At 40.8% G+C, this 27,744-nt stretch overlaps 1 protein-coding gene across 4 annotated transcripts; it reads right to left on the bottom strand.

The window, feature by feature from the left end:
• Window positions 1-161: 161 nt before the first annotated feature.
• impact (impact RWD domain protein) lies at window positions 162-27,597 on the bottom strand. 4 transcript variants are annotated; one of them, XM_088424902.1, is made up of 11 exons: window positions 27,399-27,597; window positions 26,087-26,215; window positions 25,954-26,006; window positions 25,776-25,838; window positions 25,561-25,646; window positions 22,842-23,003; window positions 21,893-21,987; window positions 10,867-10,940; window positions 10,491-10,581; window positions 4,568-4,702; window positions 162-338 (listed from the first exon to the last, which is right to left on the bottom strand). In XM_088424902.1, the coding sequence occupies exons 1-11, from the start codon at window positions 27,447-27,449 to the stop codon at window positions 279-281; spliced, it is 999 nt and encodes a 332-aa protein (XP_088281028.1). In that variant the 5' UTR covers window positions 27,450-27,597; the 3' UTR covers window positions 162-278. The 4 variants fall into 4 exon arrangements, with proteins under 4 accessions (XP_088281028.1, XP_088281029.1, XP_088281030.1 ...); XM_088424903.1 differs by having other exon boundaries at window positions 22,881-23,003; window positions 27,399-27,595; XM_088424904.1 differs by having other exon boundaries at window positions 22,842-23,008; window positions 27,399-27,569.
• Window positions 27,598-27,744: the final 147 nt, after the last annotated feature.

Here is a 27,744-nt window from a genome sequence, read left to right as displayed (position 1 = left end):
TGTGCACACCCTCATATAACCAGCTCATTCAATCTCTAAAACGTATATATATATATATATATATATATATATATATATATATATATATATATATATATATATATATTTGGATGGAGACGCAAGCGCCAAACCGAAATTGTGCGTTTGAATGGAAACAGTGAAGCGCTGGAGGCTTTTAATCAATATTAAAATTCAATTTCACATTTTCTGCGAGTAAAACAACAAAGAGAAAAAAATAACATGAGCAGAAGTTGATTAAAAGTCTTTCTGTCCATAATTCATTTTGTCTTCTTGTTTTTTAGCCGCTTCGCCTTCCCCGCTGATTTGGCGACGTCGTCCTGCGAAAAACAAACGACAGCGCGGTATTAGGGACTTATGATTATGACGCATTAGCGCGCCACTTTTCTTTTTTTGAGAGGCGCTTTAGAGCTGCGGAGAGTTTTTGACAGACACTTGTGCTTTTTGCCGCTTGCTGTGTCACTCTTTCACTAAAATATGTTAATAACAGCCTAGTGATTGGCCTTCTTCAACGTACGCCCGTAATTGCGTCAAACGCGGCCGAGCGCTCTTGAAAAAAAAAAGAAAGAGAGAAAGAAAGAAAGAAAGAAAGAAAGAAAGAAAGCAAGCCCCTGTTGGCCCGCGCGCCGGCGTGAACTTTGAACTCCACTTGAATGAACGACATCAGCCGAGAGACGCAGAAGAGAAATAATCCGCCAGAATCTCCAAAGGCGCCGGCTCCTTTCACCTTCGCCTGCTGGCGTATCTCCCGTCTTTTATCAGACGCCGTTTGAAATCGATACGCTTCTCGTTGTAGAGCTTTGAGGATTGATTGACAAAATAGAGTCTTTTCAGGGCTTTTCAAAAAAAAAAAAGGGGGGGGGGGGGTTGATCATTTCGGCTCCTCTTGCGAATTGTTCAACATGCATTAAAAAGCTGCCGGTTAACGGTTACTGTCAACAGCTTAATGCTAGAAACGAACGCAAAACATCATGCGTGGTGGGTATTAGAACGCAAATGGTGCGGCAACACACGTAGACAGATGACATGACAATACTCACGAGCACAAACGCTGACGTGAATCCCCGGCCCTCCAAAGTCAACGCTTTTCAGGAGACTCCAAAAATGCTCAATCCTTAGCGTTGCATTGCCAAACAATGCGAGCCATCCGTTATCTTATCACATTTTTAAATTCCCAGTCATTTGTAAAAATGAAATTCACACACGAGGATAGACCAATATTATAGATTTTGGAAAAAAAAAAAGAGAAAATGATCAAAAATGTGACAATTGATCACTAATCATGACTGAATTATAGTGCCCCCTTGTGGTGGATCGGAAATACATGCCCTTTCTTGTTTAAAGCGGCGGTGTCCAAGCTTTTTCCTTCGAGGACCACATAGAGAAAAATAGAAAGACATAAGGTTGCCATTGGTTGGCAGTGTTTCCACACTTACTGTACAACCCAGATATTACCTACATCAATTGTAACTGAAGAATGGAAGTCAATCTTTCATATGGCAGCACCCATATTTACAAAGACGTAGCACACAATATTCTGTTGGCCTTGAAAAGTGAGTGAAAAGGCTAAACATACTGGCCCTCTAGAGGTTTCCCATACCGCTTGGCACTGAAAGAGTTGAAGGCCAGAAGGTAAATTAGGGTATCTTTCTTTACACTTTTAACGGTGATAACCACCAAACCTTTTTATTACTTTTTGAAAAAAGTATTGTGTACCGTGTCATTGTATTTTTAGCATGTTGTCACGGGCCGCAAAAATGTGGCCATATAGTTTGGACACCTCTGGTTTAAAGGAATAGTGGTTTTTTTCTGTCTGTAATTATTATGATAAACTGCATTACTTTTCTTCTACATTTAATGCATTTAGAAAATGCCTAGAAAACCAGTCGATATATTTAATGGCTTGGATATTTGTTTTATTTGTACTCATTTAATCCCAAATGTTCACTTTTTGTATTTTCCAGACTTTCACTCCCATTCAGTTGACACTCTTTGCGCTTGTTACATTGAAACAAAATGTACATAAATTACATGTTGGGTTAGCGATCGTTTGTCGAACTCGGTTAGCTAGTTTTCGGCGGTAAAAACGACTAATGGGCGCGTTGGCCGTCCTGAGGCGTTTTTACACGGGTCTTAAATCACAATTGCGTCAATAAAAAGCTTGTCACTTTAGTATGTTATTTTAATTCCTCCCTAATTAAACAAACCGGTCTAAGCTCAGATTAATGCGCCCTGTTTGGACCTTTTTTTTTTTTTTCCCTCCGCAAGGCCGACATGGCACGTCATTACCAAGTAAATATAATTAATCACATTAATCGGGCCGCTTAAACGGGCCGGCGGGCTGATATGGTTGCCGTTGGCTGGCTAAAAACAACAGCGCGGTGATTAATTTTATCGATTACCTCCGCCCGCCCGGGAGAAAATACCGGGGTAATTGAGGCAACCGGGAATCTCGCTACGCCCGAGGAATTTCTCTTTGCCGCAGACGCCACCTGGAGCGCGGCTTCGGGCGGGAACCTATGAGGAGCGTGACCCATTTTTCATTATAAGCGCACGGGTTCCGGCGCCCAGAATTAGGATGCAATTAAAAGTGGAGATGGGGCTTCTGATTATGTCCCAAATACTAAAGTTTGTAAATCCTCCAAACGGATGGGCAAGGTGACCTTGCTGTAAACAATGATTCGCGTAAACATGGATTCATTTCCACCTTTTAGTGTATATGGATACGATATATACCGTGTATATATTCTGCTACCTCTTAAACACTTGACCCCCGCCCCACCTCCTCCCAAGAAAAAAGAAAACGATGCAAAAAAAATGGAAAAAATGACAAGAATAAAGTCATTTTGTCCGGGAAATATAAAATCTCCAAGGTATAAAAACGGATAAAATCACAATTTGAAAAAAAATGAAAATAAATGTCATGAACGGTTCGATTTTAAAGGGATAGTGTGTAAGATTTAGAGAGTTTTGCATTAGGGCCAGCAGGAGGTGCTGCAGGCGCTGCATTTACCATTGTCCGGAGCTAGAACAAACATGGCCGCCTCCGGCCACGTGATGGAATTGATCATATTTAAAACATACTGTTGGTCATTAAGAACATATTCGTTTGCAAGTTACAGTCATTTAATTGATTCCTTCTTAATGAAAAACGGTCTCAATCTTACACACTGTTAAAGATTCCCGTTAAAGATTATTATTATTTTTTAGAAATGATATATTTTCACTTCCCTCACTCAGTCAGGTGAATGCATTCATTCTATCCGCAAGCAAAGAAAAATAATATTGAGCGCATGTTCCAAAAAGGTTGCCAGGCCATTAGCGGCCCCCACGCCTGTTGACTGTTCAGCTAGCCGTTAAGTGGAAAGCACGCACCTGCCTTTGCTTTTTTTTCCATTTTTAACAGTAAGCTGACATACATCTTTTTGAAGTTGTGTTTTTTTTGTGACTACCTTTCATCTGCGTGCGACATCCCGGCTCAAAAGCTCCACGGCGCTATCTGGGAAGTAAGTTTGCCCGACATAAAAACGGCTTCAAAGCGGCCCGCCGGCTGACTTCGGGGAGGAAGCCTTTGATCTCTGAAAGCGGACGCTTCAAAATTGGCGTCCGAATGTGAAAGCGAGGAGATTCGGGATCAAGTACATTTCAACATGTCTCAAGTTCTCACCTCCTCCTTTCAAGCTGGTCCCAAATCGTTTTGTCTCGGCTGGCGAAAAAACAACAAAACAAGTGGCAAAATGGCCGCCCCCTCGGATGGATAAAGCGAGTGTATTTTGCCGCCTAACTCATTCACTGCCAGTGACGGCTATGTACGTCAAATTTGCATTTTTGCCGGCGAATGAGTTTATTCATAATCCACAAATACGTATAAAACTCAGGGTTGTGTTTACACTCGCGGAGCTGCATAGAACGTAATGAATCATCACCATTTTAATTGACGTAATAAACCCCAAAAAATGTGTACCGTTTTTTCCGCACCATAAGGCACACCCTCAATTAATGACATATTTCCAAACTTTTTCAATCACGATATAGTAATACTCAAAGTAATACCAATAATAACTCAAATAATAACTCTCAATAGCGTAATAACTCAATATGAGCAACCTTGTTCAACTGTAAACACACAAAAGAAAGGGGTAAAGCTTACTTTATCATCTCAATATCGATCCATATATAAGGCGCACCTGATTATAAGGCGCACCATCAGCTTTTGAAAAAAAAAAAAAAATCAAGGCTTTTAGCTGCGCCTTATAGTGCGGAAAATACGGTATTTATTTATTTACAGTAGATCACAGGTATCAAACTCCAGTCCTCGAGGGCCGGTATCCTGCATGTTTCTGAAGCCTCTCTTTCTCAAACACACCCCTTTCAAATGATTAGGATCATTTTTGACTATCCGACGTAGTCTTAGTGTGCTCAATAGAGGACATTCGGACCTTTCCGATGATGTCTCGCAAGCTTGGGTGGGGCGCAAATAAACTGCATTGTCTCGCCGAGACAAAAAGGGCACAAACGTGGACACAAAAGGACGGCCGGACGGACTCACGGGTGAGGCGGCGTATCCCTCTTGCACCAGGAGGTTTCGAGCGCAGTTGTTGATGTGCTTGAAGCGGTCGGGACCCAGCAGAATCCCTCCGTACCATCTGGACACCACCACCAGGACATTACGCACGTCCAGAATCTTTCGTGGAGCACAAAAAGAACACCCTTTTCAAATGTTGCTACATTGTGATGTCACGAGCCGGTTTATTCTGAAAAAGTCCGACTTTGGCTTTGAAGTTTACGAAAGCAAAACGTGTCTCGAAAAAAGATCACGTCTGCATGTTGTAGACAAGCGGGGAGAAAAACGATACGCGTTAATGTAACTTTGGGCGATATGATGGACCGATATGGAACTGCGTCCCAGATCTAATTTGAGATTGAATCGTGATTGATGCGGAAAAAAAAAAAACCCAAAAAAACCCAAAGACATTCCAGCCGGCAAATTCGCAGGTCGCCTTTAAACTCCATTCCATACCGACTACTTAAGCCATTACAATAATTCATCCAAAGACCAAAAAAATGAGCAAACTAAGCCGTACTTCATACAAATGACAATAAAGTCATACAGTCCCAAAGAAGTATATTGACATTTATTATTTTTAGAGTGCATGAATACTATGTTCTTACTTACATTTCTATTGTTTTTTTTCAAATATTTGGCCAAAAAGAGTGGCAAAAATGGTTGGTACTAAATGAATTGAGCACTAAAGTAATACATTACTTAAAAATCTACCGCTTTTTATTGTCTGTCCACGTGTTTTGCTCCATCATTTGCGTTCAACGCACACTATTCCTTCAATTTCAAATGAAAAAATAAAATATCCTCATTTTGCTACATTCTTCATCTCCAAATTAGCTGAATCCCAGACAAACACGAGACATCATTGGAAAGACCAAGATGTCCTCGGCTGAGGACACTAGGACTTAGTAGGATAGCTCCAATGATCATAAGACGACAAAATTCAATAAATGTTGACCACGGTGGACGCAAATGAATACACCGGGTCTCTGGGTATAATACAGTACATGATGGCTATGTATATAGCGGAGACAAAATGAGCACAAAATTGGACGTAAATGAATAAAGCTAGGTCTCAGGAAAATACAGCGTTTAGGTTCCTCGGTAAATTGCAGTAATATTAGTTGCAAAGGATGAAAAAATAGATTTACTTGTGAGTACCGTTGTCCGACCACGTGTGTTGCTCCACCATTTGTATTCAAACATCCGCCATCCAGCAGTGGGATCGCAACATGCTATATTATCGTGCGCGATTTCCCCCTATGACGCGATTCCACCTATTCTTTCTGGTCGCTTGTGGGTGGGGCCTTTCGCACTTGGAAAAAAATCCGTTCACACACAAGACAGCCGGATGAGGGAGCAGATATCTTGAAAGCGTGTAAAAAGGCGGCCCTTGTATGAAAGCGTGCCGTATTTATGGCGTTGGCAGCGCATCGGCGTAGCTTCATACGTGCGTCTCGCATCATCGCCGCGATGAAGATGCGCCATCCCCTCCCTGCGCGCCACAAGATCCGCTGAAGATGGATTCAACTCTAATCTCTCATCAAAGACCCAGTAAATCGCTAATCACTCGAAAAAGTCCAAATCCTTCGGTCGGGGATGAAGGGGGGGGGACTGCACATCTGGCAACCCAAATTATTAATCAGTACCTTCTTTTATTCATCGTGGCGCTCTTGGACGCTGACGGGCGGAAAAGCGCCAATCAAGAATGAGCAAACGGGAAGAAAGGGAGATGGGAGCGGAACAGATTCGTGCCAAAGCACTTGATGGAAATCGCTCGGTACCTTGCCGTTCGGCGCGGGAGGATCAACGCGTGCGTTTCCTCGCCGGGACGGATGATTTACAAAAAAAAAAGTATCACTTTCAGGCAGGAACGGAGCACGTCCACAAGTCGTGCCCCGCGAGCAAATTTGACAACTGTCAAAACGGCTCGTGCTTTTTCGTCGGGAACCAAAAGGAACGATTTGACGCCATATATGCGGAATAATAAGACCTGAGCCCATATGACGCCGTTTTCCGACGACGGCGGCAATGAGACAAAATATGAACTTTTTACTGTTGAAAATTGCTCAATACGAGGCCGAATATTGTGAACTGCGTTTGCTGCGCTGTTTTACTTGAGCCATCTAATCGACGACGTAGCAGACGGCGCCAAATCATAACACTACAACAAATGACAGCTTTTCCATCAAAGGGCAAAACATCTGCTGAAAAGACGCGTTTAAGGTCGAATTTTCGCATCCGAAAAAGCGGGCAGGCGCGAACAGCTGAATTGATATCACCGATAGCCGCGGCCAAAAGCCTTGAGTGATAATTCCATTTTCGGAATCAAAAGGAAAACAACGTCAGTCCCTCCCTCCCTCCCTCGGGCGGTCTACAGCGTTTACAACGAGGGCGGGAAAGCTTTTTTTTCCCGCCGCCGAGTCCTGCGAGGGCCACAGACGTACAAATCAAACGTTAAAGCAGATTTGGCATCCCAGCCGCATAAAAAGAATTCACAATGCCAGCTCCCTGTTATTTTATAGGCGGACGCATGCATAATGGATGAAATCCCAGACTTTTCTGCTATCAAAAAGAAAAAGAAATGAAAGCGGCGACCGAGTTAAGTGCCGCCGCCAACCGCTGACTTTGACCAAACGAGAACTGCTCAATCGTCCGATGACATCGCGCGGAGGTCGAACCCCCCCCCCCCCCCCCCCCCCCCCCCAACCGACCTGGCTCCGGCCGGCGTCAAGATGAAGTCAAGTGCGGCATTTAGTCCAATCTTTCGCTCTTCACATCAAAGGCATTTGACTACAAGGGGAAAAGATTGAAGGAAGACTATAGGGAGCTGAAATTTCACCCAGACAGTGACAACATGTCACAGTTCAACGTGGCAGGAAAATTTACCGTATAGCCCAAAATATAGGACGCACCTGCGTATAGAATGCAGCCTTAATTTTGAGGTCTTTTCTATGTTACTGTGTATAGGACGCACCAGGAGTTTGGTGAAAATGTAAAAACTAGAGCAAAACGGAATAAATCTCATCTTTTGCCAATTTTCAAATCCCTAAGTTATGTATTTGTTGCCGGGTAAATTTACCAAATCAGATTTCCCACATTGTGAGTGGTCAGCGAACGCCACGCTAGTGTTCTTTGCTTTCATTTTCCTTGCCATGCAGCTCGAGTTCATTTTGCCATAAATACCCGAAATTATGCACCGTCCGTGTTCCACCAAGTTTAGGATTGCGTGCACGGTATGTGCCAAAAAATAGAATACAATTCGGTCTTCTCTAACATAGCCTTGCCATTCTTAATTGAATCAGCTGGAAACGTCATAACCTCTCCGTTTTACGGATTAATTTTTGGAAAAAAAAGGGCGTCTTGTATTTGGGAAATTATAGGATATATCACACGATCAGGAGCGCGGCATCTCTTGGCGAACACACCGCGAGAACCATCGAAACGAAAGCGGTTTCCAATCCCGGGGCGGCAAACGAACGCGACCCGCGACGGCGCTGGCCCGACACCGCTCTGCAACTCCAGCTAATGAGGCCGTCGAAGAAAACTTTCTAATCACTTGCCATGGTGTCTTCATAACGAGCGGCGGTCGCCTTCTGTGTCACGAGCCGCAGAATGCCCCGACAATTACTGGCGCGCTGCGCGCGCGCGGGATGGTGAATCACAATGCCATCTGACAACGGCGGCCCAAAACAAACAAACCAAAAAAAAAAAACCCACAACAACAACAGCAAGCGTCTCTTTGATATGAGAAAGGAGAAGATTAATCTCTCTGCAGGGGAACAGATTGTCACGTCACACAATATGGAAATGCTGCGAGTTGCGTAACCATCAGTGCTGAATATTTGCGTGTGCTGTGCAACTTTGACTTACAAATGTCATTCATAGAGTGACTAAGCTGAAATGAAGTTCAAACTGTCAAACTGATGCTAAAAAACAACGACTGACTGCTATTTTTTTATCCTGAGGTTTTTTTTCTTCTTCTTTTTTGAAATGCAATGTCATGCGGGCGACAAAAGTCGCTAGGTGGTCAACTGTAAAAGGTATCGACAAACGCAGGGGTTCAGGGACGCCTTTTAGAAAGCAAATGTTCTAAGAACCCCACAGCAATTGTTTATGGAAGCAAAACGAAAAAAAACCAAACATTTAAGCCAAACATAAGTGCCCTTTTTATTCAGCGGCGCATTCAATTTGACAACAAGTGTACGACAACTACCTGGGCCAGAATGAGACGAAAAAAAAATGTATTTGGGATTGAATCAGTCAAAAGTGGTGGACAGTTATTCCATGTTTTTTTTACACTCATTTACCGGCAGCTATTTTCAAGCAATCTAACTTGAAGACACACAGGATATTGTGTTCACCGAGTTTACTATGTAGAAATCAAACCTGCCAAACAAACAAACAAAAAAAAAAAAAACACATTTCCTCCTTGTACCGGGAAGAAAAAAAAAATCGATTCTTTTCTGTTGTTTTCTTATCAGCAGTAGAACAAAGGTAAGTTGAAACTAAAGTGTAGCCATGTCTCTTGATGCAGCAGTTTTCTGATTAATCAGCTACTTCGAGTCATTTCTGTGGGCGTGATTTTGTGGGTATCGGCAAATCGAATTCAATGCTTTATAAAGTCATGACAGGAACAGTTTTCTTTTCAAATTGAGAGCAAATTAACAGGAACATGATTCAATTTGTTCCAACATGGTATTAGAGTGCGTCTTTTGCAAAAGATTGTATGCCTTTATATGAATGCGCATTGTCATAGTGAAAAAACAAAGGTAAGTTAAAAAAAAATGTAGCCATGTCTGTTAATTCAGCAGTTCTCAAATGAGGTACTTGAAGTCATTTCTGTGGGCATGTGAGATTTTGGCATGGTTTTTGTGGGTATCAGCAAATCTAACGTAATGCTTTTTCATGGCAGGAACAGTACAGGTTTCTTTTCAAATGGAGAGCAAATTAACTGTAACATGATTCAACATATTCCAAATTGAGTGCGTCCTTTGCAAAAGATTGCACGCCTTTATACGAATGCGCTTTGTCATTAGCGAGCATTTTCCGACACACTAACACTACAAATGAAAAAAGAAATCAGAAAAGGATGACGCACATTAAAAAACAGAAAACATTCTAAAAAACAATGGGAATGCATCAAGTTGAAAACATCAAAACAGTTTTGTGTTCTTTTTCTTCCACGCCACGGGGCTGAATTTCCACCAAATTCTAAGCTTGCGTTTCTAGTGCGCGGAGCGTCTATATGTGGAATAGTGACACACTTTTTAAAGGTCGGCAAATCAGCGCGGCGCGCGAGCAGCGGGTCGCGCGGAGGCTGCGGAAAGCTTCTTCCTCATTAACAATCAGCCTTTAAAAGGCTCGGCGGACCGTGGGAATCAACAAGCCGCCGCAATTAGGACCCAAACCTTTGCGCGCTTCCCGGGTTCCGGCCGCCTCGGACATCGGGGTCCCTCGTCGTTTATATAGACACATATGGCTGAAACTATTTTTGATTTCTCTCATTTTCATACACTTGGATCAGTTTGAATCATTTGGTTGTGAGGATATGAAAGTCTTGAGGTTGTTTTTGCATCAATTCAAAGTGGAAATTTCGGAGCAAAACTCCTATTTTTGTCAAACAGTGGTTACTAATATCCTGGACATGTTTCCTCAAAACATGTCTTAGATTGCAATGTTATCTTCAAACCTTACCTCCAGAAAAAAAAACAAAGTTGCTGTATTATTATTATTATAATAACAAAATGAACAGGTGCAAATCGAAGATATAGTTGCTAAGTTTAAAAAAAAAAGAAAAAAGAAAGCAAAAGGCTTTGCTATTTTTCCTGCTCCAAATGTCAGTTTTCCGCACTCCCCAGAACGGGCGTCGGGGTCGGGGTGAGCGCGTGCTTAATGGAATGCTCACCTGCAGCAAATGGAGCAACCTGCCACCTGCTGCCGTCTCGCCGTCATCCTCGCAGTCTTGGAGGAAGCTGTTCTTGTCTTCGCAGTAGATTCTAACACACACACACACACACACACAGTGCAAAAATTTGTTTGGTCAACTTGTCACTGCCGGTGAAGACTGCTTTAAATGTCAGCGACTCCTCCCTGGTCGGCTCAGCGGCGCTTCAGCGGCTCCGCCTCATTAGAGCATGCAAAAAAAAAAAAAAGGAGAGCCGCAAAAAGGCAAGCGCGTGTGCGTAAAACACACAAACGTGCACACGCGCGACAAGCCAGTTCTATTTTGACCTTTAATTGCGACATTTGGAGAAGAGGGAAGGCCGGCGAGTGCCACCGACCTGTACGCGTAGATGTTGTGAGTGGCGCTGGCGATCTTCTTGTTGTCGTAGAGCCGCTCCAGCGCGGCTTTGACCTGCCGGGCGCCGGACAAACCAGCGTTCAAGACGCGCTCGAAATAAAACGGCTTTCTCGACTCCTTCAATGCCGGGGCTTCTACGTTTTTTCACGCTGGACAAGCAATCCCAGCTTAAATCTCTGGGATAAGTACATAATTACTTACTTTACTCACATAAAGTATTTACTTAACGTAATGACCTACTTTATGTAATAGATGCTAATCAAATCAAGTACATAACTGATAACTTTAGCGTGTATTACTTAAAGGTATTTGATGACTTTAGTGCATTATGGTACTTGATTAGCATTACGTGATGTAATACATGCTAATCAAGTACTATAAAGTACTTAAGTAATCAAATACTTTAATTACTGCTAAAATGATCAGTTATGTATTACACAAAGTCATTATTTGATTTAATAACGCGCATAAAGTAAGTTACATAAAGTGATTATGTAATACGTGCTAATCAAGTACTATAAAGTACTAAAATAATCAAAGAGTTAAAGTATCTCACGAGGATGTGAAAAAAAAGAAAAATGACACTCCAAAGTCCATTGACTTCCCTTGAAAGCACGCACAGTCACTCACCGCGTATGCAGATTATAAAGCCACTAAAACGGAACACGGAGCAGTCGGCAAACGGCAGCTGGCGGAACAAATGATTTTTAGGGCCCGAGCAGCTACCGCTGCGAGAGCCCTCTTGTTTTTCTCCAGATTATTGTGTGAAGGTGAAACCTTCACACTTATGTTTTTCTCCACCTTTATTATTGTGTGAAGGTGAAACCTTCACACTTATGTTTTTCTCCACCTTTATTATTATTATTATTTTTTTTATTCCGACCGTTTTTTAGGTACGTTTCAACTCATTCCCAGTTCATCCAATTCATACCGTTCAAACTTCATATCATTCTACATATTCATGTTTAGTGCGGGTCTATTTTTCAAGTTTCAACTTTTCATCGTTTTCCTACAATTTAAGTTTTTGTACCGTAAAAACGGCCTAATGTTAAGTGAATGGGCTGGTCTTCGTGCTTTATTTTTAAACCTTAACGTTTTCGATAGTTCCTATGTCTCGGTGGCTCATGGGATTTGTGTACGGCATTCGCACTTCATGTTCGTGGGTTCAATCCCAGGCTGCGTCATTTTTTAGTTGTGTGAGTCTTTTTTAGTTAGTGCGGGTCTATTTTTCAAGTTTCAACTTTTCATCGTTTTCCTACAATTTAAGTTTTTGTACCGTAAAAACGGCCTAATGTTACGTGATTGGAGCGTACTTCCTACTTCCTTTTAAAGCGTTCACGGTTTCGTCATTTCCCGTGGCTCAGACGTTCTGTTGACGTATATCTACTACATGTTCGTGCGTTCGATCCCCGCTGTGCCTTTTCACACATTCAGTGTTGTTTTTTCAGTTAATTCAGTATTTTTTTTTGGTTTCAATTCCTTCCCAGTTCATCCAATTCATGCCGTTCGAACTTCATATCATTCCACATATTCACGTGAAGTGCTTTTTTTATTTTTCAAGGTTCAACTATTCATCGTTTTCCTACAATTTACGTTTTTTATACTATTCATATTTAAAGAATTTAGCCTTTTCAAACTGTTCTTACTTTCATTTCATCTTTTCATTCCACAGTTGAACTTTTTTCAGTTTTTGAACTTTGTATTATTCGTAGTTCTTCATAGATTCACGTTCAAAAATACTTCATTCCCTATATTTCAAGCTTTCACAATGTGGTCTTACACTGCCCCCCAGTGGCCCAGTGGTAGAGTTGTCATCTTCAACATGTCCGTGTCCCGGTTCGGGCAAATCGCGTTTCACGTTTACAGTTCAACTTTCAGCTACAATTCAAGTTTTTGTACCGTAAAAAATTGTCTAGTGTTAAGTGAATGGTGTTGTTAAGAAGTTTCTGATTATACTTAACGATTTCGTGTTTGAATCGTTCTGTTATTACTATTTACGTCTGGACATGTTTCTCCTGTGGTCATGTGATCTTCCTAGCAACCGCCTAGCAACTAATCACAAGTTGTGTTTCATTCCTGCACTACCAATCAGGACTCTGTTTACACTATCATAGGTTGTTTTGCTCTTTCACCGGTAGTCGGCAGGTATCGTTGTAACGGACAGTCATTTTTTCTGCTTTCAATCATTCTGTGGATTATCTCATTCCTTTCATTATTATTCCGTGCGTCCATGAGAATGTAAGTACAGTTTGAATATGTTGTCCGTTCGTGGTTTTGGATACATGTTTACGTTTGCACTGCTTCACTTTGTCCATTAATGTCTTAAGTTGTTATTGCACCTAAGTTTGGTATAATTGCTAAAGGCAAATATACCGTACTTTTCATACTTCACTTTTAGTATTCACGTTAAAGTTTCATCCACAAAATGTGCGTATTTTTTCGCATGTTTGCCGTGTGTGCCAATGTGATCCTTACGCCGTAAGGGAGTGACGTCACCGCCCACTCAAATCTATTCGGCTCCATTAACCCTTTCCTACCTAACGCACATTTTGGAACGATTGGGTTGAATTCATTCTTCCTATCATTGTACGGTATGTTTGCCTGTGTTGTTTATGTTATTCTAAGCTAATATAGAGTCATATGAGCATATGATGTAACATATTGTACAATGTTAGTTATGTTAGTTATCAATGTTTAGTGAATGTTCTCTGCTCTCCTTTGCAGAGACCACACACCCACAATCAAACATAGAACACACACAGAACACACAAACACAGAAACACACACACACCAACCCAGATAAATAAATAGAACATTATATACAAATAAAGAGTGGCATGAGAGTGTGCATCGTCTTTATGTTCTGCCGGACAACCTGATAAGATTGAGGATCCTCTGAATCAGTCAAGTACAGTCCTTTCAAGGAGGTCACAAGTTTGGACGCTACTCCGACACCTCCATTACAGGTGTGATTCAAAAACATGCAGGATACAAGCCCTCGAGGACTGGAGTTTGACACCTATAGTTTAGTTACACAAAGTAATCCATTTCCCATGTTGCCATCGGGCGGCCATCATAGACCACTGAAGACTCCAACTCCAATCTGCCCTCATGGGCGGCCATCTTGGATATTTTATTAGACGTCTCATTACCTCTCACTACTGCTTCCACCTAGTACGGCATCTGGCTTGGTTAACTCAGCTTGATTCATACGTTTTAGTTTTTTTCAGTTTTTCAACTCTGTATTATTCACATTTCTTCACTGTTTCACATCAATCCACAATCCACCTCATTCAATCCACCTCATTCAAATGATAAGCTCATTAACAGGAGTTTAAAACTCCAGTCCTCGAGGGCTGATATCCTGCATGTTTTTGAATCACGTCATTCACTTAACATTAGGCCTAATGTCACAGATTCACATTATTCCAGTTCAACTGTTCTCAGTTTGTTAACTATGTAGGATTCATAATTTTTCACAGATTCAAATCATTCTACAGTTCAACTTTTTTTCAGTTTTTCATTCATCTTCAAATTCCACAGTTCAACTTTTTTCAGTTTTTCAACTTTGTATTCATATTTCTTCACAGATACACACCATTCAATTGTTCCACATCATTCCACTTTTCAACTCCCAAACCTTCGACAGTTTCACCTTCACACGCAATTTCTTCAGAAATTGCACATTTTCTAGTTAGGGCCCGAGCAGCTACCGCTGCGAGAGCCCTCTTGTTTTTCTCCAGATTATTATTATTATTAGGGCCCGAGCAGCTACCGCTGCGAGAGCCCTCTTGTTTTTCTCCAGATTATTATTATTATTATTATTATTATTATTATTATTATTATTATTATTATTATTATTTACTGTGCAGCGCTTTTCCAATTTTGAGGGCCTAAACATGCACGAAAAGTCACCAAAATTTGCACATTTGTCGGGCCCGGTGAAAAATTGGATAATTTTGTGTTTCCCAAAACAATGCAAAAAAAATGGCTCTGCAGCGCCACCTAAGGTTGAAAAAGTGCACCTGGTCCCGGCCCGTTTGACCTAGAGCTACGAAAATTTTTAGGCATATGTAGGACCTAGAGACCTACAAAAAAGTCAGCGCGAGCCATGTGCTCAGATGTACAGAAAAAGAGTTATGATTTTTTGAATGTGCATTTTTGGCCCATTTTTGCACGTTTGCAGGTCCCAAACTGCTCTTTGTTTCTCCTAAACGCTTTACTCAATCACCTTCAAATTTGCTGTGGTCAATTTTCACACATAGGGGCACAAGTGGGCAAAATTTGGTGCAGATCCGCTGACATATGTGATAGGGGCGTGGCTTCAAATTATGTGTTCAATTTTTCCTTCGCCAAGAGTGACATAAACCTTAATAACTTTGATGTACTAGCTTAAAAAAATCTAAAACTTCATAGACACATGGAAACTTATGTCTTTAACACCTTTAAAAAAAGTTTTTTTAAATACCTACTAGCGCCGCCTAGTGGTTGATTAAAATGTCATTTTTTACACTTTCATGTATTGTGCTCAGTCTTTTTGAGTAAAACAAATGAAAATTGGTCAGAATATCATTAAGACATGGAATATTAAGGTTTTAAAATTTTACGACTTTTCGATAATGGGCGTAGTCTGCACACCACCTCAAAGTCAGATGACTCGCCAAAACGAAAAAAGTGGCTGAAATTGGCCCCAAAATGGCCTTATGAGTGGAAAATAGCCTCTCACTCCCGGCCCGTTTGACCTAAAGCTATAAAAATTTGTAGCCTTATGTAGGACCTCGAGCCCTACAAAAAAGTCAGCGCGAGCCATATGCTCAGATGTACAGAAAGAGAGTTATGAATTTTTGAATGTGCACTTTTGGCCCGTTTTTGCTCATTTGCAGGTCCCGAACTGCTCCTTTTTTCTCCTGAACGCTTGACCCGATCAACTTTAAATTTGCTGTGATGTTTTATCTGACTGTGAGGCACAATTGTTCAAATTTTTGTGATGATCCGCCATCAAATATGTTGGGGGCGGGGCTTCATATTATGCCTTTGATGATTACTTTGCCACATGTGAAACAAACCTTTATAACTCAGCTTTCTAAGCTTGGAAAAATCTGAAACTTCACAGACACATGAAGACTTAAGCCCTTAACACAAGTGTTTAAAAAAATCTTCAATTGCTTATAAGGCCATCTAGTGGCTAACAAAAATCTCAGTCTGATGTCTCGCCAAAACGAACAAAGTTGCTGTGTTTGGTCCCAGATGGTCTTATCTTTTCTAAACTTCATATATTTGATGGGATTCCAATGCTGAATACACCTATCAACGTATTTTTTGTTATAGTGCCAGCGCCACCTAGTGGCAGCCAAAAATATAGCACTTTTTAAACGTTTTTAAGTGTTTAGCTGAGCCCTTTGAAGTAATAACGCTGAAATTTAGTCTGACAAGCCTCTAGACAGCCCTGCTGACCTCCACCAAATTTTACGAAGTTTCGATAATGGGCGTGGTCTCTATGACCATTTTCATTCCGAAGCTTTATCTGTCCAGTAAAAGTTGCTGTAATTTGACCCAGATGATCTGATCTTCTCACAATTTCACACATTGGATAAAAATATTCTCCTGAACATATCGACAAAAATATATTCCAGTTTAAAGCTAGCGCCACCTAGTGGCTGCAAAAAATGTCATTAGTCGAAATATTACAGTCAATCCTGTTTGGTTTGACCTACAGCTATGAAACTTTGTAGGCAAATGAAGGACTGCAAGACCTACAAAAAAGTCAATAGAAGTGATGTGCTAGGATGTACAGAAAAATTGTTATGAATTTTTTTAATTAAAGTTTTATCCCATTCTTAGACATTAGCTGGTCTCTAACTAGTGCCTTTTTCTCTTAAACGATTCACCCCATTACCTTCAACTTTGGCATGAATCATTATCTAACTGAGGGGCGCACACAGTCCAAATATCGTGAAGATCTCTTGATATAAAAGATGGGGGCGGAGCTTCAATTTATGTTTAATATTTCCTTCGCCAAGAGTGACAAAAATATTAATAACTCAGCTATGACAGCTTCAAACCATCTGAAAGTTTCCTGGGCCTTTAAAAGTAATGCAATAATACAGCTATGTGATAAACTTTCAAATCATTTACAGCGCCACCCAGTGGCGGACAAAAATCTCATTTTTTATACTTTTATGTACTCTGAAATGCCTGTTTGACTAAATGAACTAAAATATGGTCAGAAAAGCTATGACACATTGGAACATTAAGGTTCTCAACTTTTATGACTTTTCATTAAAGGGCGTTGCCTCTATGCCAACTCAAAGTCTGATGTCTCGCGAAAACGGTAAAAGTTGCTGTAATTGGACCTAGACGATCTGATATTTTTAAAACTTCGTATATGGGATGGGAGTCCAATGTGAAACACACCTACAAGCCTATTTTTTATCATAGTACGAGCGCCACCTAGTGGCAGCAAAAAAAATAGCAAATCCTTAACGTTTTTATGTACTCTGCTGAGGCCCTTGAAGTGATATCCCTTAAATGTTTTCTGAAAAGCCAGTGGCCATGCCTTATGCCCTCCACAAATGAGTACGATGTTTCCACAGTGGGTGTGGCCTATACGGCATTGAAAGTCACAAAACTGTAACAATAAAAGCTGCAGTAACTCAACCCAAATTGTCCCACCTTGTCTAAATTTTAAATATTTTGTAAGAGTCCTGCACTGAAGTCATCTACAACTAAGTTTTCATCGTTCATACTCCTTGTTCATACTCCGACCTGTTCATACCCCAACGTGCACAGGTCTGCGAGGGCCCTTTATAGCTGCTTGCAGCTCTAGTTATTATTATTATTATTATTATTTACTGTGCAGCGCTTTTCCATTTTTGAGGGCCTAAACATGCACGAAAAGTCACCAAAATTTGCACATTTGTCGGGCCCGGTGAAAAATTGGATATTTTTGTGTTTCCCAAAACAATGCAAAAAAAATGGCTCTGCAGCGCCACCTAAGGTTGAAAAAGTGCACCTGGTCCCGGCCCGTTTGACCTAGAGCTACGAAAATTTTTAGGCATATGTAGGACCTAGAGACCTACAAAAAAGTCAGCGCGAGCCATGTGCTCAGATGTACAGAAAAAGAGTTATGAATTTTTGAATGTGCATTTTTGGCCCATTTTTGCACGTTTGTAGGTCCCAAACTGCTCCTTGTTTCTCCTAAACGCTTTACTCAATCACCTTCAAATTTGCTGTGGTGCATATTCACACATAGGGGCACAAGTGGGCAAAATTTGGTGCAGATCCGCTGGCATATATGATAGGGGCGTGGCTTCAAATTATGTGTTCAATTTTTCCTTCGCCAAGAGGGACATAAACCTTAATAACTTTGATGTATTAGCTTAAAAAAATCTAAAACTTCATAGACACATGGAAACTTATGTCTTTAACACCTTTGAAAAAATTTTTTTTTAATACCTACTAGCGCCGCCTAGTGGTTGATTAAAATGTCATTTTTTACACTTTCATGTATTGTGCTCAGTCTGTTTGAGTAAAACAAATGAAAATCGGTCAGAATATCATTAACACATGGAATATTAAGGTTTTAAAATTTTACGACTTTTCGATAATGGGCGTAGTCTGCACGCCACCTCAAAGTCAGATGACTCGCCAAAACGAAAAAAGTGTCTGTAATTGGCCCCAAAATGGCCTTATGAGTGGAAAATAGCCTCTCACTCCCGGCCCGTTTGACCTAGAGCTCCAAAAATTTGTAGCCTTATGTAGGACCTCGAGCCCTACAAAAAAGTCAGCGCGTGCCATGTGCTCAGATGTACAGAAAGAGAGTTATGAATTTTTGAATGTGCACTTTTGGCCCGTTTTTGCTCATTTGCAGGTCCCGAACTGCTCCTTTTTTCTCCCAAACCCTTGACCTGATCGACTTCAAATTTGCTGTGATGTTTTATCTGACTGTGAGGCACAATTGTTCAAATTTTTGTGACGATCCGCCAACAAATATGTTGGGGGCGGGGCTTTATATTATGCCTTTGATGATTACTTTGCCACATGTGAAACAAACCTTTATAACTCAGCTTTACAAGCTTGGAAAAATCTGAAACTTCACAGACACATGGAAACTTAAGCCCTTAACACAAGTGTTTAAAAAAATCTTCAATTGCTTATAAGGCCATCTAGTGGCAAACAAAAATGTCAGTCTGATGTCTCGCAAAAACGAACAAAGTTGCTGTGTTTGGTCCCAGATAGTCTTATCTTTTCTAAACTTCATATATTTAATGAGTTTCCAATGCGGAATACACCTATCAACGTATTTTTTGTTATAGTGCGAGTGCCACCTAGTGGCAGCCAAAAATATAGCATTTTTTAAACGTTTTTATGTGTTTAGCTGAGCCCTTTGAAGTAATATCGCTGAAATTAAGTCTGAAAAGCCTCTAGACAGGCTTGCTGACCTCCACCAAATTTTACGAAGTTTCGATAATGGGTGTGGCCTCTACGGCCATTTTCATTCCGAAGCTTTATCTGTCCAGTAAAAGTTGCTGTAATTTGACCCAGATGATCTGATCTTCTCACAATTTCACACATTGGATGAAAATATTCTCCTGAACATATCGACAAAAATACATTCCAGTTTAAAGCTAGCGCCACCTAGTGGCTGCAAAAAATGTCATTAGTCGAAAGATTACAGTCAATCCTGTTTGGTTTGACCTACAGCTATGAAACTTTGTAAGCAAATGAAGGACTGCAAGACCTACAAAAAAGTCAATAGAAGTGATGTGCTAGGATGTAGAGAAAAATTGTTATGAATTTTTTCAATGTGCAATTTTGTCCCATTGTTAGACGTTAGCTGGTCTCAAACTAGTGTCTTTTTCTCTTAAACGATTTACCCCATTACCTTCAACTTTGGCATGAATCATTATCCAACTGAGGGGCACACATAGGCCAAATATCGTGAAGATCTCTTGACATAAAAGATGCGGGCAGAGCTTCAAATTATGTTTAATACTTCCTTTGCCGAGAGTGACAAAAAGTCTTAATAACTCAGCTATGACAGCTTCAAACCATCTGAAACTTTCCTGGCCCTTTAAAAGTAATGCAATAATTTAGCTATGTGATAAACTTTCAAATCATTTACAGCGCCACCCAGTGGCGGACAAAAATCTCATTTTTTATACTTTTATGTACTGTGAAATGCCTGTTTGACTAAATGAACTAAAAAATGGTCAGAAAAGCTATGACACATTGGAACATTAAGGTTCTCAACTTTTATGACTTTTCAATAAAGGGCGTTGCCTCTATGCCAACTCAAAATCCCATGTCTCGCGAAAACGGTAAAAGTTGCTGTAATTGGACCTAGACGATCTGGTATTTTTAAAACTTCGTATATGGGATGGGAGTCCAATGTGAAACACACCTACAAGTCTGATTTTTATCATAGTACGAGCGCCACCTAGTGGCAGCAAAAAATATAGCAAATCCTTAATATTTTTATGTACTCTGCTGAGCCCCTTGAAGTGATATCCCTTAAATGTTTCCTGAAAAGCCAGTGGCCATGCCTTATGCCCTCCACAAATCACTACGATGTTTCGACAGTGGGTGTGACCTATATGGCATTGAAAGTCACAAAATTGGAACAATATAAGCTGCAGTTACTCCACCCACATTGTCCCACCTTGTCTAAATTTTACATATTTGGTAAGAGTCCTGCACTGAAGGGATCTACAACTAATTTTTCATCATTCATAGTCCTTGTTCATACCCCGACCTGTTCATACCCCAACGTGCACAGGTCTGCGAGGGCCCTTTATAGCTGCTTGCAGCTCTAGTTGTTCCTTTTTTTTTCTTTTCTTTTTTAACAGGAACACCAGAAGCCAAAATGAACACTTCCAGCGCATTGCAATGAGATGAGATGTAAATGTTACACTCTGTTAACCCGCCTCCGCCTACAAGTAGCACAAGCTCCGAAAAGTTGTTTTTTTTTTTTTTTTTTTTTTTCCGGTCAAAGAGGGCCACTTCTCAGCTCCTGGAAGGATGTGCTGATGAAGAGATCTTTTAGATGGATTTCATATATACTTAAAGTAATCAAATTGTTGTAGTCGCTAACTTATTCAGTATGCGCGCTAAATGAATTCAGTACTTTGGGTAATTAAAAACAAAAGTAAACTCGTACTTAATTGTCTGAAGACATTATAAGTAACTACTTCAGTACTTACTTTATTTAGTATTCATTTAATTCCAGCGATTTGTACACCTTCCTTGAGGCGATAAACCTTTTTTGAAAAATGGAAAGTATATAAGAACCTAGGATTGAATGTCCGGACTGGCGAAAATCCTAAAAATATGTCTTTGGCACTGAATGGGTTAACCGACAAAGGCGCGGACATTTTCAGTCGAATGCGATTGACAAAACTAGCCGTCTTTTAAGATAGACAGCAATAGGTGGAGTTGGCTGTTTAAGTCATCGCAAACTCAAAATATTCATCAGAAGGTCATGTGCAGAAGATACACAACATATTGTTGACTATCAGAAGGTCAAGCGCAAACTAGAGGGACTGTACACGAGCTATTGTTTATATTACTCATTTGAAAGGCAACCCCCGCCTTCAAAGCCACCTGCGACATTCAAAAGCAAGGCCCGAAAGCAACATTTGAAACCCTAACCCTCATCTTAAACCCCCACGCGGACCGAGCCCTGGACCGGAATCCTCAAGCTCATTTGAAAACCCTAATATCCTCCCCAATCGCTCCGCTGCATCCATTTGGCAGCATCTCCGTGTTAAACAGGCTTCGTTTAACAGTATACCAATACGCATTTGCATAAGACATGAGCCGAAAATCAATGTTTGAACCATGACGCTCTGTATTCATCATTCATTTCTTTGTTGCTACGCCGATTTCTGCTAACTTCTCAATTCTTCCGGTAAATTTCCACCCATCTCATTCAATTACACGGCTGAAATGAAGTCTAATGAGAGGAAGCGGGCGAGCGTGCGCGGAACGGTGTTGTTTGGAGTCACCTGTCTCGGAGTCGCCACGGGGGCCAGGTGAGGCTGGAAGGTGCTGCGCCGGTCTGTGACGCAGTCGCCGTGTCGGATGGGGGGCGCCTCCGCATCTGGGGAAAAAGAAGAAACTCTTGCAAAAAATCAATACAAACGTTCCAAAACGGAAAATTGGAGGAAGAGAGAGAACCCCAAAAAAAACATCATTGAAAATAATCTGTATATATATTTTCAAGTGTTTGATATGTATTTTTCTGTTATATTCTTATATTATAATGTATTATATTATTAAAAAGTTAATATTTTGTATATTTTATATTTATTCATATATTTTTAAGTGTTTTATATGTATTTTTGTATTATAGTCTTATATTATAATGTATTATACTATTAAAAAGTTAATATTTTGTGTATATATATATATATATACTACATTATTTTATAATGTATTATATTATCAATAAAGTTAATATTTTATAGATACATAGTTTAGACACCGTTTCTTTTTTTTTTACAACTATACAAATGATATAAATATTGTTATATATTTTATATAAATATTTTTCCACTTTATGAAAAAGAGTATAGGATGTAATTGGATTGTGGTTGGGATTAGGGTTAGTGTTAGTTTGAGGGTGAAGGTTATGGATAAGGGCTAGGGCAGGGGTCAGCGACCCGCGGCTCCGGAACCACATGCGGCTCGTTCATCTTTATGCGAAAAACTGCGCTAAGATACTGTAAAAACCTTGGCTAATACAAACGCAGCTAAAAGCTAAATGACAAACGGGAGAAGGTATAAAGGAAATCCGGAGTGGACTTCCGGACTAAAATCAGTGTTTCAAAATAAGATAACACAGGAAGGTAAACAATAGGAACCGGAGCGCTCGATGAATTCTCAACACTGAATAAATCTCATCTCAATGTCCGTTTGCGATTCGGACGTCGGTTCGGTCTGCTCTCTTCTTACTAAGATCTCCCTGCGTTTGTTCCCCGGCGCTGTCCATACCGTCCGCGCGACGGAGGAATTGCGGCGCCTCGTCCGCGTTCAGGGCGAGACCTGCAAAGTCCGCCACGTCCTGGTCGTCCACGTCCTCCTCTGTGGTGACGCTGGCCTTCTTGGACTGCTCCACTGCACTTGCCAAAGGAAGAGAGTAGAGCGCTCCAATAATTGTCCCATTGAACAAACTAAATAAATACATACATTAAAAAATGTTCACGCGCTCACAAATGATCTTGAAAGGCTTTTAAGTGTGTTTTATAAAGGTGTGTTTTATAAAGGTGTGTTTATCTTTTAAACATGTGGGTTTAAGTGGACGCCATGTCATATCTTTACACACACACATACACAGGGGCCATTAATGATTGCTAGGGTGGGGGTGGGGATTGGGGGGTGCAATTTTCGCAAACTCTATGCCGCCAATTGGTATTTAGTCATCACAACCTGCTTTGAATATCCCATGTGATAAACGTTATTTCATCATCCTACTCTCACACGTCACCTGCTCATTTGCCCTCTGAGTTTCTCACACACACACCATATTTTGCCCTCAATAGTCGTACTCACTTTCTTTTCGCTCTCTCACACTCAGATGATCACACACAATCACACTTATTGTTTTTTCCACTCTTCTCTATACATTTACTCACTCATGTTCTCCATCACTGCATATTTGCTCTCACACATAGGAGCATTTTCCTGCTTCATCTCACATATATGCCTCAGCTCCTTGAAACTCCTTCTCAAGACTAACTGGCGCACATTCCTCTCACTTTTTCAACCTCACGTTTGCTTTCATCTCAGACACATTCTCAGTCATCCCTCTCTCACACGCGGGACGGGCAAACAGATAACGGCATCCCCTCCCTCGGAGGACCCCATTGAGAATGGCAAGGGGACAAAATCTTTCATTTGGCCATCTCGTCCACCTCAAAAGACGCTGTCAAGGAAACGGCCGCCATTCCGTAGATATTCATCTAAATGTGACGCCGTCGCTCAAAGTCACACGCCGGCTTTTGTGCTCATCCGCTCGGAGGCCTGCGCCACATTTCGTTACGCCCGCGCCTCGCAAAAAGAAATAAATAAATACGGACTTCGGGGGGGGGGGTATTTCACAAAACAGCTCGCTGTTTTTCAAGCGCCGCAATACACCGCTCGTTGCCAAGATCTTTTATGCAAACGAGCCATCGGTGTGACGAGGGATTATTCGAAAGAAGATTGCGTCGGGCGGCGGCTCGCGGGCGCCGCGCGCTAAGTGCACCAATCGCCGATGCTCTTGACACGGTGCCGGGAAGCCACCTTGTGTCATTAACTGCTGGAAATGAATGAAAAAGGCCGACACGGGGGCCAAGTCGCCGCATGAAGAACGTGTGCTATACATTACACAAGCACATATTTGTTTGAAGTTATCATTCATAATGCCTTCCTAACTCAAATGAGTACCACTTCTATTCATATGTGTTTAAAGTAGGCCTGAAAAATTAAGTGTATTCAAATCCGCAATGCAATGTAGTCAAAAAAAAAAAATCAAAAGATGCCGGGGAGGGGGCACCTCAATATTTTCCAACTGTATGAAATAAACATGAGTTATCATTTTTATTTAATATTATTTCAGTATAGGGCTGCAGCCATCGTGTATTTTGGGACCATATTTGGATATCCCACTCAAAATTCTAGCGACTAATAAGGTATTTGGATAAAAACAATGAATATATACTGATAAAATTTTGCTTGGGGGAAAAAATATGAAAAGAAGACCAAATAACACAAATATTAATATAATTTATTATTTTTATTTTAAATTTTTGGCTGAAGCGAGGCCTAAAAATGGCTGGAACCAAATTCATTCTAAACTAACGTACTTGATTATTTTTAAGTACCGACGAATTTGATGTAAATTAAGTACTATAGTAATAGATTATGGTAGTTACTAAAGTAATAGAGTATTTTAGTTAAATAGGTACATAAATTTAAAAAATGTGACAATAGCAAAAGCAACAATGCTGTATGTTTACATATTTATGAAATTGAAGTAGGAATATTTATTATGTCATAATTGGAGTATTATGATTTTTGAAGACTTTTGCATTATGGGAGTCCAGGCTAAGCCAATCATGAAAGTCTTGTAAAAGTTGGCTGCTAGCGCCACCCAGTGGTTTTGGGGGGTCAACACAAAAATGTGCATCGTGCCCCATTTGTGAGTTGCCATTGAAATGATCTATGCAAAAATCGTGAGAAATATACGATAAAACATCGGGTTTTCAATAAATCCAAAATTGACAATATTTCCAATTTCGAATGGCAGTAAATGAGTCTGACATGGGCTAAATTTGACACCGATAGGGTGTACCTCCCAATCTCCGGTTTGCAAGCATTTAGAAAGGACGGCAGAGTGGCATATTGAAAGTCGTCATGTTTTGACAAGCTATGCATAATTATATCCCCCTAGTATATGTACAGTTTCTCTGTCTGCTCCGGAAACATTTTGTGCCCACTATAGTGGACATCTGTTTTCGGTCTATATTTTGTTTTTGGTCTATATTTTTTTCCACTCGCTGGAGCTACCCTGCTAAGTTCTGGTGTACTCAGCGGGGGACATCCTGCGCGGGAAGCGATTAACTGCTGTCCGAGACAAAGTGGACACAACAGTGGACACAAATGAATAGGTCTGGAGGCCTTTCCATCTCACCTGTTTCGGCATCTAGAGCTTTCTCCAGCAGGAATTCCCGGATTTTTTCCACCCACATGTAGAGGATGCTCTCCCCCGCGCGCTGCCTGCAAAAGATTGGGCCGAGTGACTTCTTTGGTACCAATTGGCAGGACGGGGACGGACGGGGGCAAGCGCAGGGGGCTCCTGAAACACCCTCTCGTCAAAAGCCCGAGATGAGAGAGAGAGGCGCTCACGCGTAGAGGTCTTCCAGGCTGCTGGCCAATCGAACCCTCTCGGAGCCCCGCAGCCACGCCGCACTACGACGAGCCCAGAACAAACACAGGGTTATCAAGTGGGGATGTGGAGTGGCTTGTTGTCGGATGAATTTGTCGGATCGCCCGAGAATTAAATTTGAAAGGCAAATGCACTGACTTGATCTGGTAGATTGGTGGGGCCGCGCTGGGATAATCGGGCGGGAGAATTATCTGGAGAAGGGGAAGAGAGAGAGAAAAAAAAAAGTCATTATAACAGATTGCAGAGGAGGAAAAAAAAATTGTCCCCGCACCTGCAAACACGCTGTCAGTTTGGTCTCCTCCGGGTCGTTTGATATCTTGATGCAAAATATTCTGGACGCCTCGTCGATGACACACCATTCGTCACCGTAGATGGACGACAGAGCCTCCACCTCCTCCATCTGAATCAAAGGACAATGACGCATCAATCGCATCACGATATTTACCTCCTCGTCCTAAGCAAACAAGACATCAAAAGTGTCAAAAAAATGGCACTTTAGTGTTGCCCGAAGCACCGCTTTCAAAGCCGGTCCAAACTTTTTACCCTGCAAAAATTACTCCGGAAAATCGAGGGCGGGGGAAAAAAAAGGAATAGTCACAATTATTTTGATTGATATTGAAATTACAATTGATAAACATGTTTATTCAACTACTGAGTGTCTATTTCTAAAAAATATTTAAGAACTATTCTAGATTTTACCATATGCCTAGAGTAAAAAAAACTAAAAAAAACCTAACTGCTCTTATATTGCAACGTCAATCTCATAAGAATTTCACTTATTTCTTAAAAGTAAACATATTTTTCATGACTTCTTTTAATGATTTGCAGGAAACTGTGAAAGTTAGGACAACCCCTCTTGAAAAACCTTTAGGCAGGTAAAACCATTTTCCAAAATGCCCATATTTATCAAATCCTTTTCTATGCATATGCCAAATCTAAAGTAAATTGGTAAATTCCGATATTTTGGCCATAGTTTGCTAGGTCCCTTACAAAGTTACTATAACCTACTGCCATGCCTCATATTTTCCGTTATTTCTAATTCCTTCTTCCTTATAATGTACTTATATCAATATAAGGAGTGTGCTTTGCTGCCACAATTCGCAAATCTTACAATGTTTTTCACTAGTTAATGTGTGGCACCTTTTAAAAAAAGGCGATTAACGAATATGTTCGGGCTATTAAAAAAAAAAAAAAAATCACACCAAAAATCTCGACCCATATTGACTACGCATTCAAGACAATGAAAATAAAAACATCTGATACACAATCCTAACTTTAATATTCATCACGGGAAAACGATCCTTGTATCACTATTAATGTTGCATGCAAATTAAGTAATATATGTAATAGGACGCAAATACTCTGCTACCATACGCACGCTTAGCTTTTTTGCATCAGTAGTGCATTTAATTGCAGAAATGAATACAAGCTCATCACTGGCATGTTATACAGTGCAAAACAGTTCTGGACTTACGCGCTCTCTGCAGGCCGCAGCAAACCATTACACGCAAGAAGGAAAATGAAATTAAGGCAGAAAGAAAAGAAAATTGACACCTGGCCAGGGGATCGAACGTGTCACTTACTTGCGACTGCAGATCATCGCCGTCGTTCTCTGTATTTATCGTGTTGGCCATCGAAACATCACAAGAGAGAAAAAAAAAACTACTAAAGAGTGTTTCTAAGTTCAAAAAAGTTACGAAATGCAATGAATTTCATGTAATCGTGGCCACGCGTGAATAGGGCAAGCGTTACACTTCCTGGATTATCAGCTGTTTATTATATTGTCTTTGTTTCCGGTTTGACCCTACGAAATAAAAGTGTTGAACTCATTTAGGGAATTTGGCAATGCAAAACCAACAGAATACCGTAAAAATGAGAAAGTGATTGGTCCGAAGGGTGAGATAAACTGCTAAATTTGGAAAGTATCTT

The sequence above is a fragment of the Hippichthys cyanospilos genome, chromosome 10, assembly GCF_059441005.1.
Source record: "Hippichthys cyanospilos isolate Australia breed blue-spotted pipefish chromosome 10, RoL_Hcya_1.0, whole genome shotgun sequence".
NCBI classification, from domain to species: Eukaryota; Metazoa; Chordata; class Actinopteri; order Syngnathiformes; family Syngnathidae; genus Hippichthys; species Hippichthys cyanospilos.
Note: the sequence above shows the minus strand (reverse complement) of the source record. Positions and strands in the feature narration are given on the sequence as shown.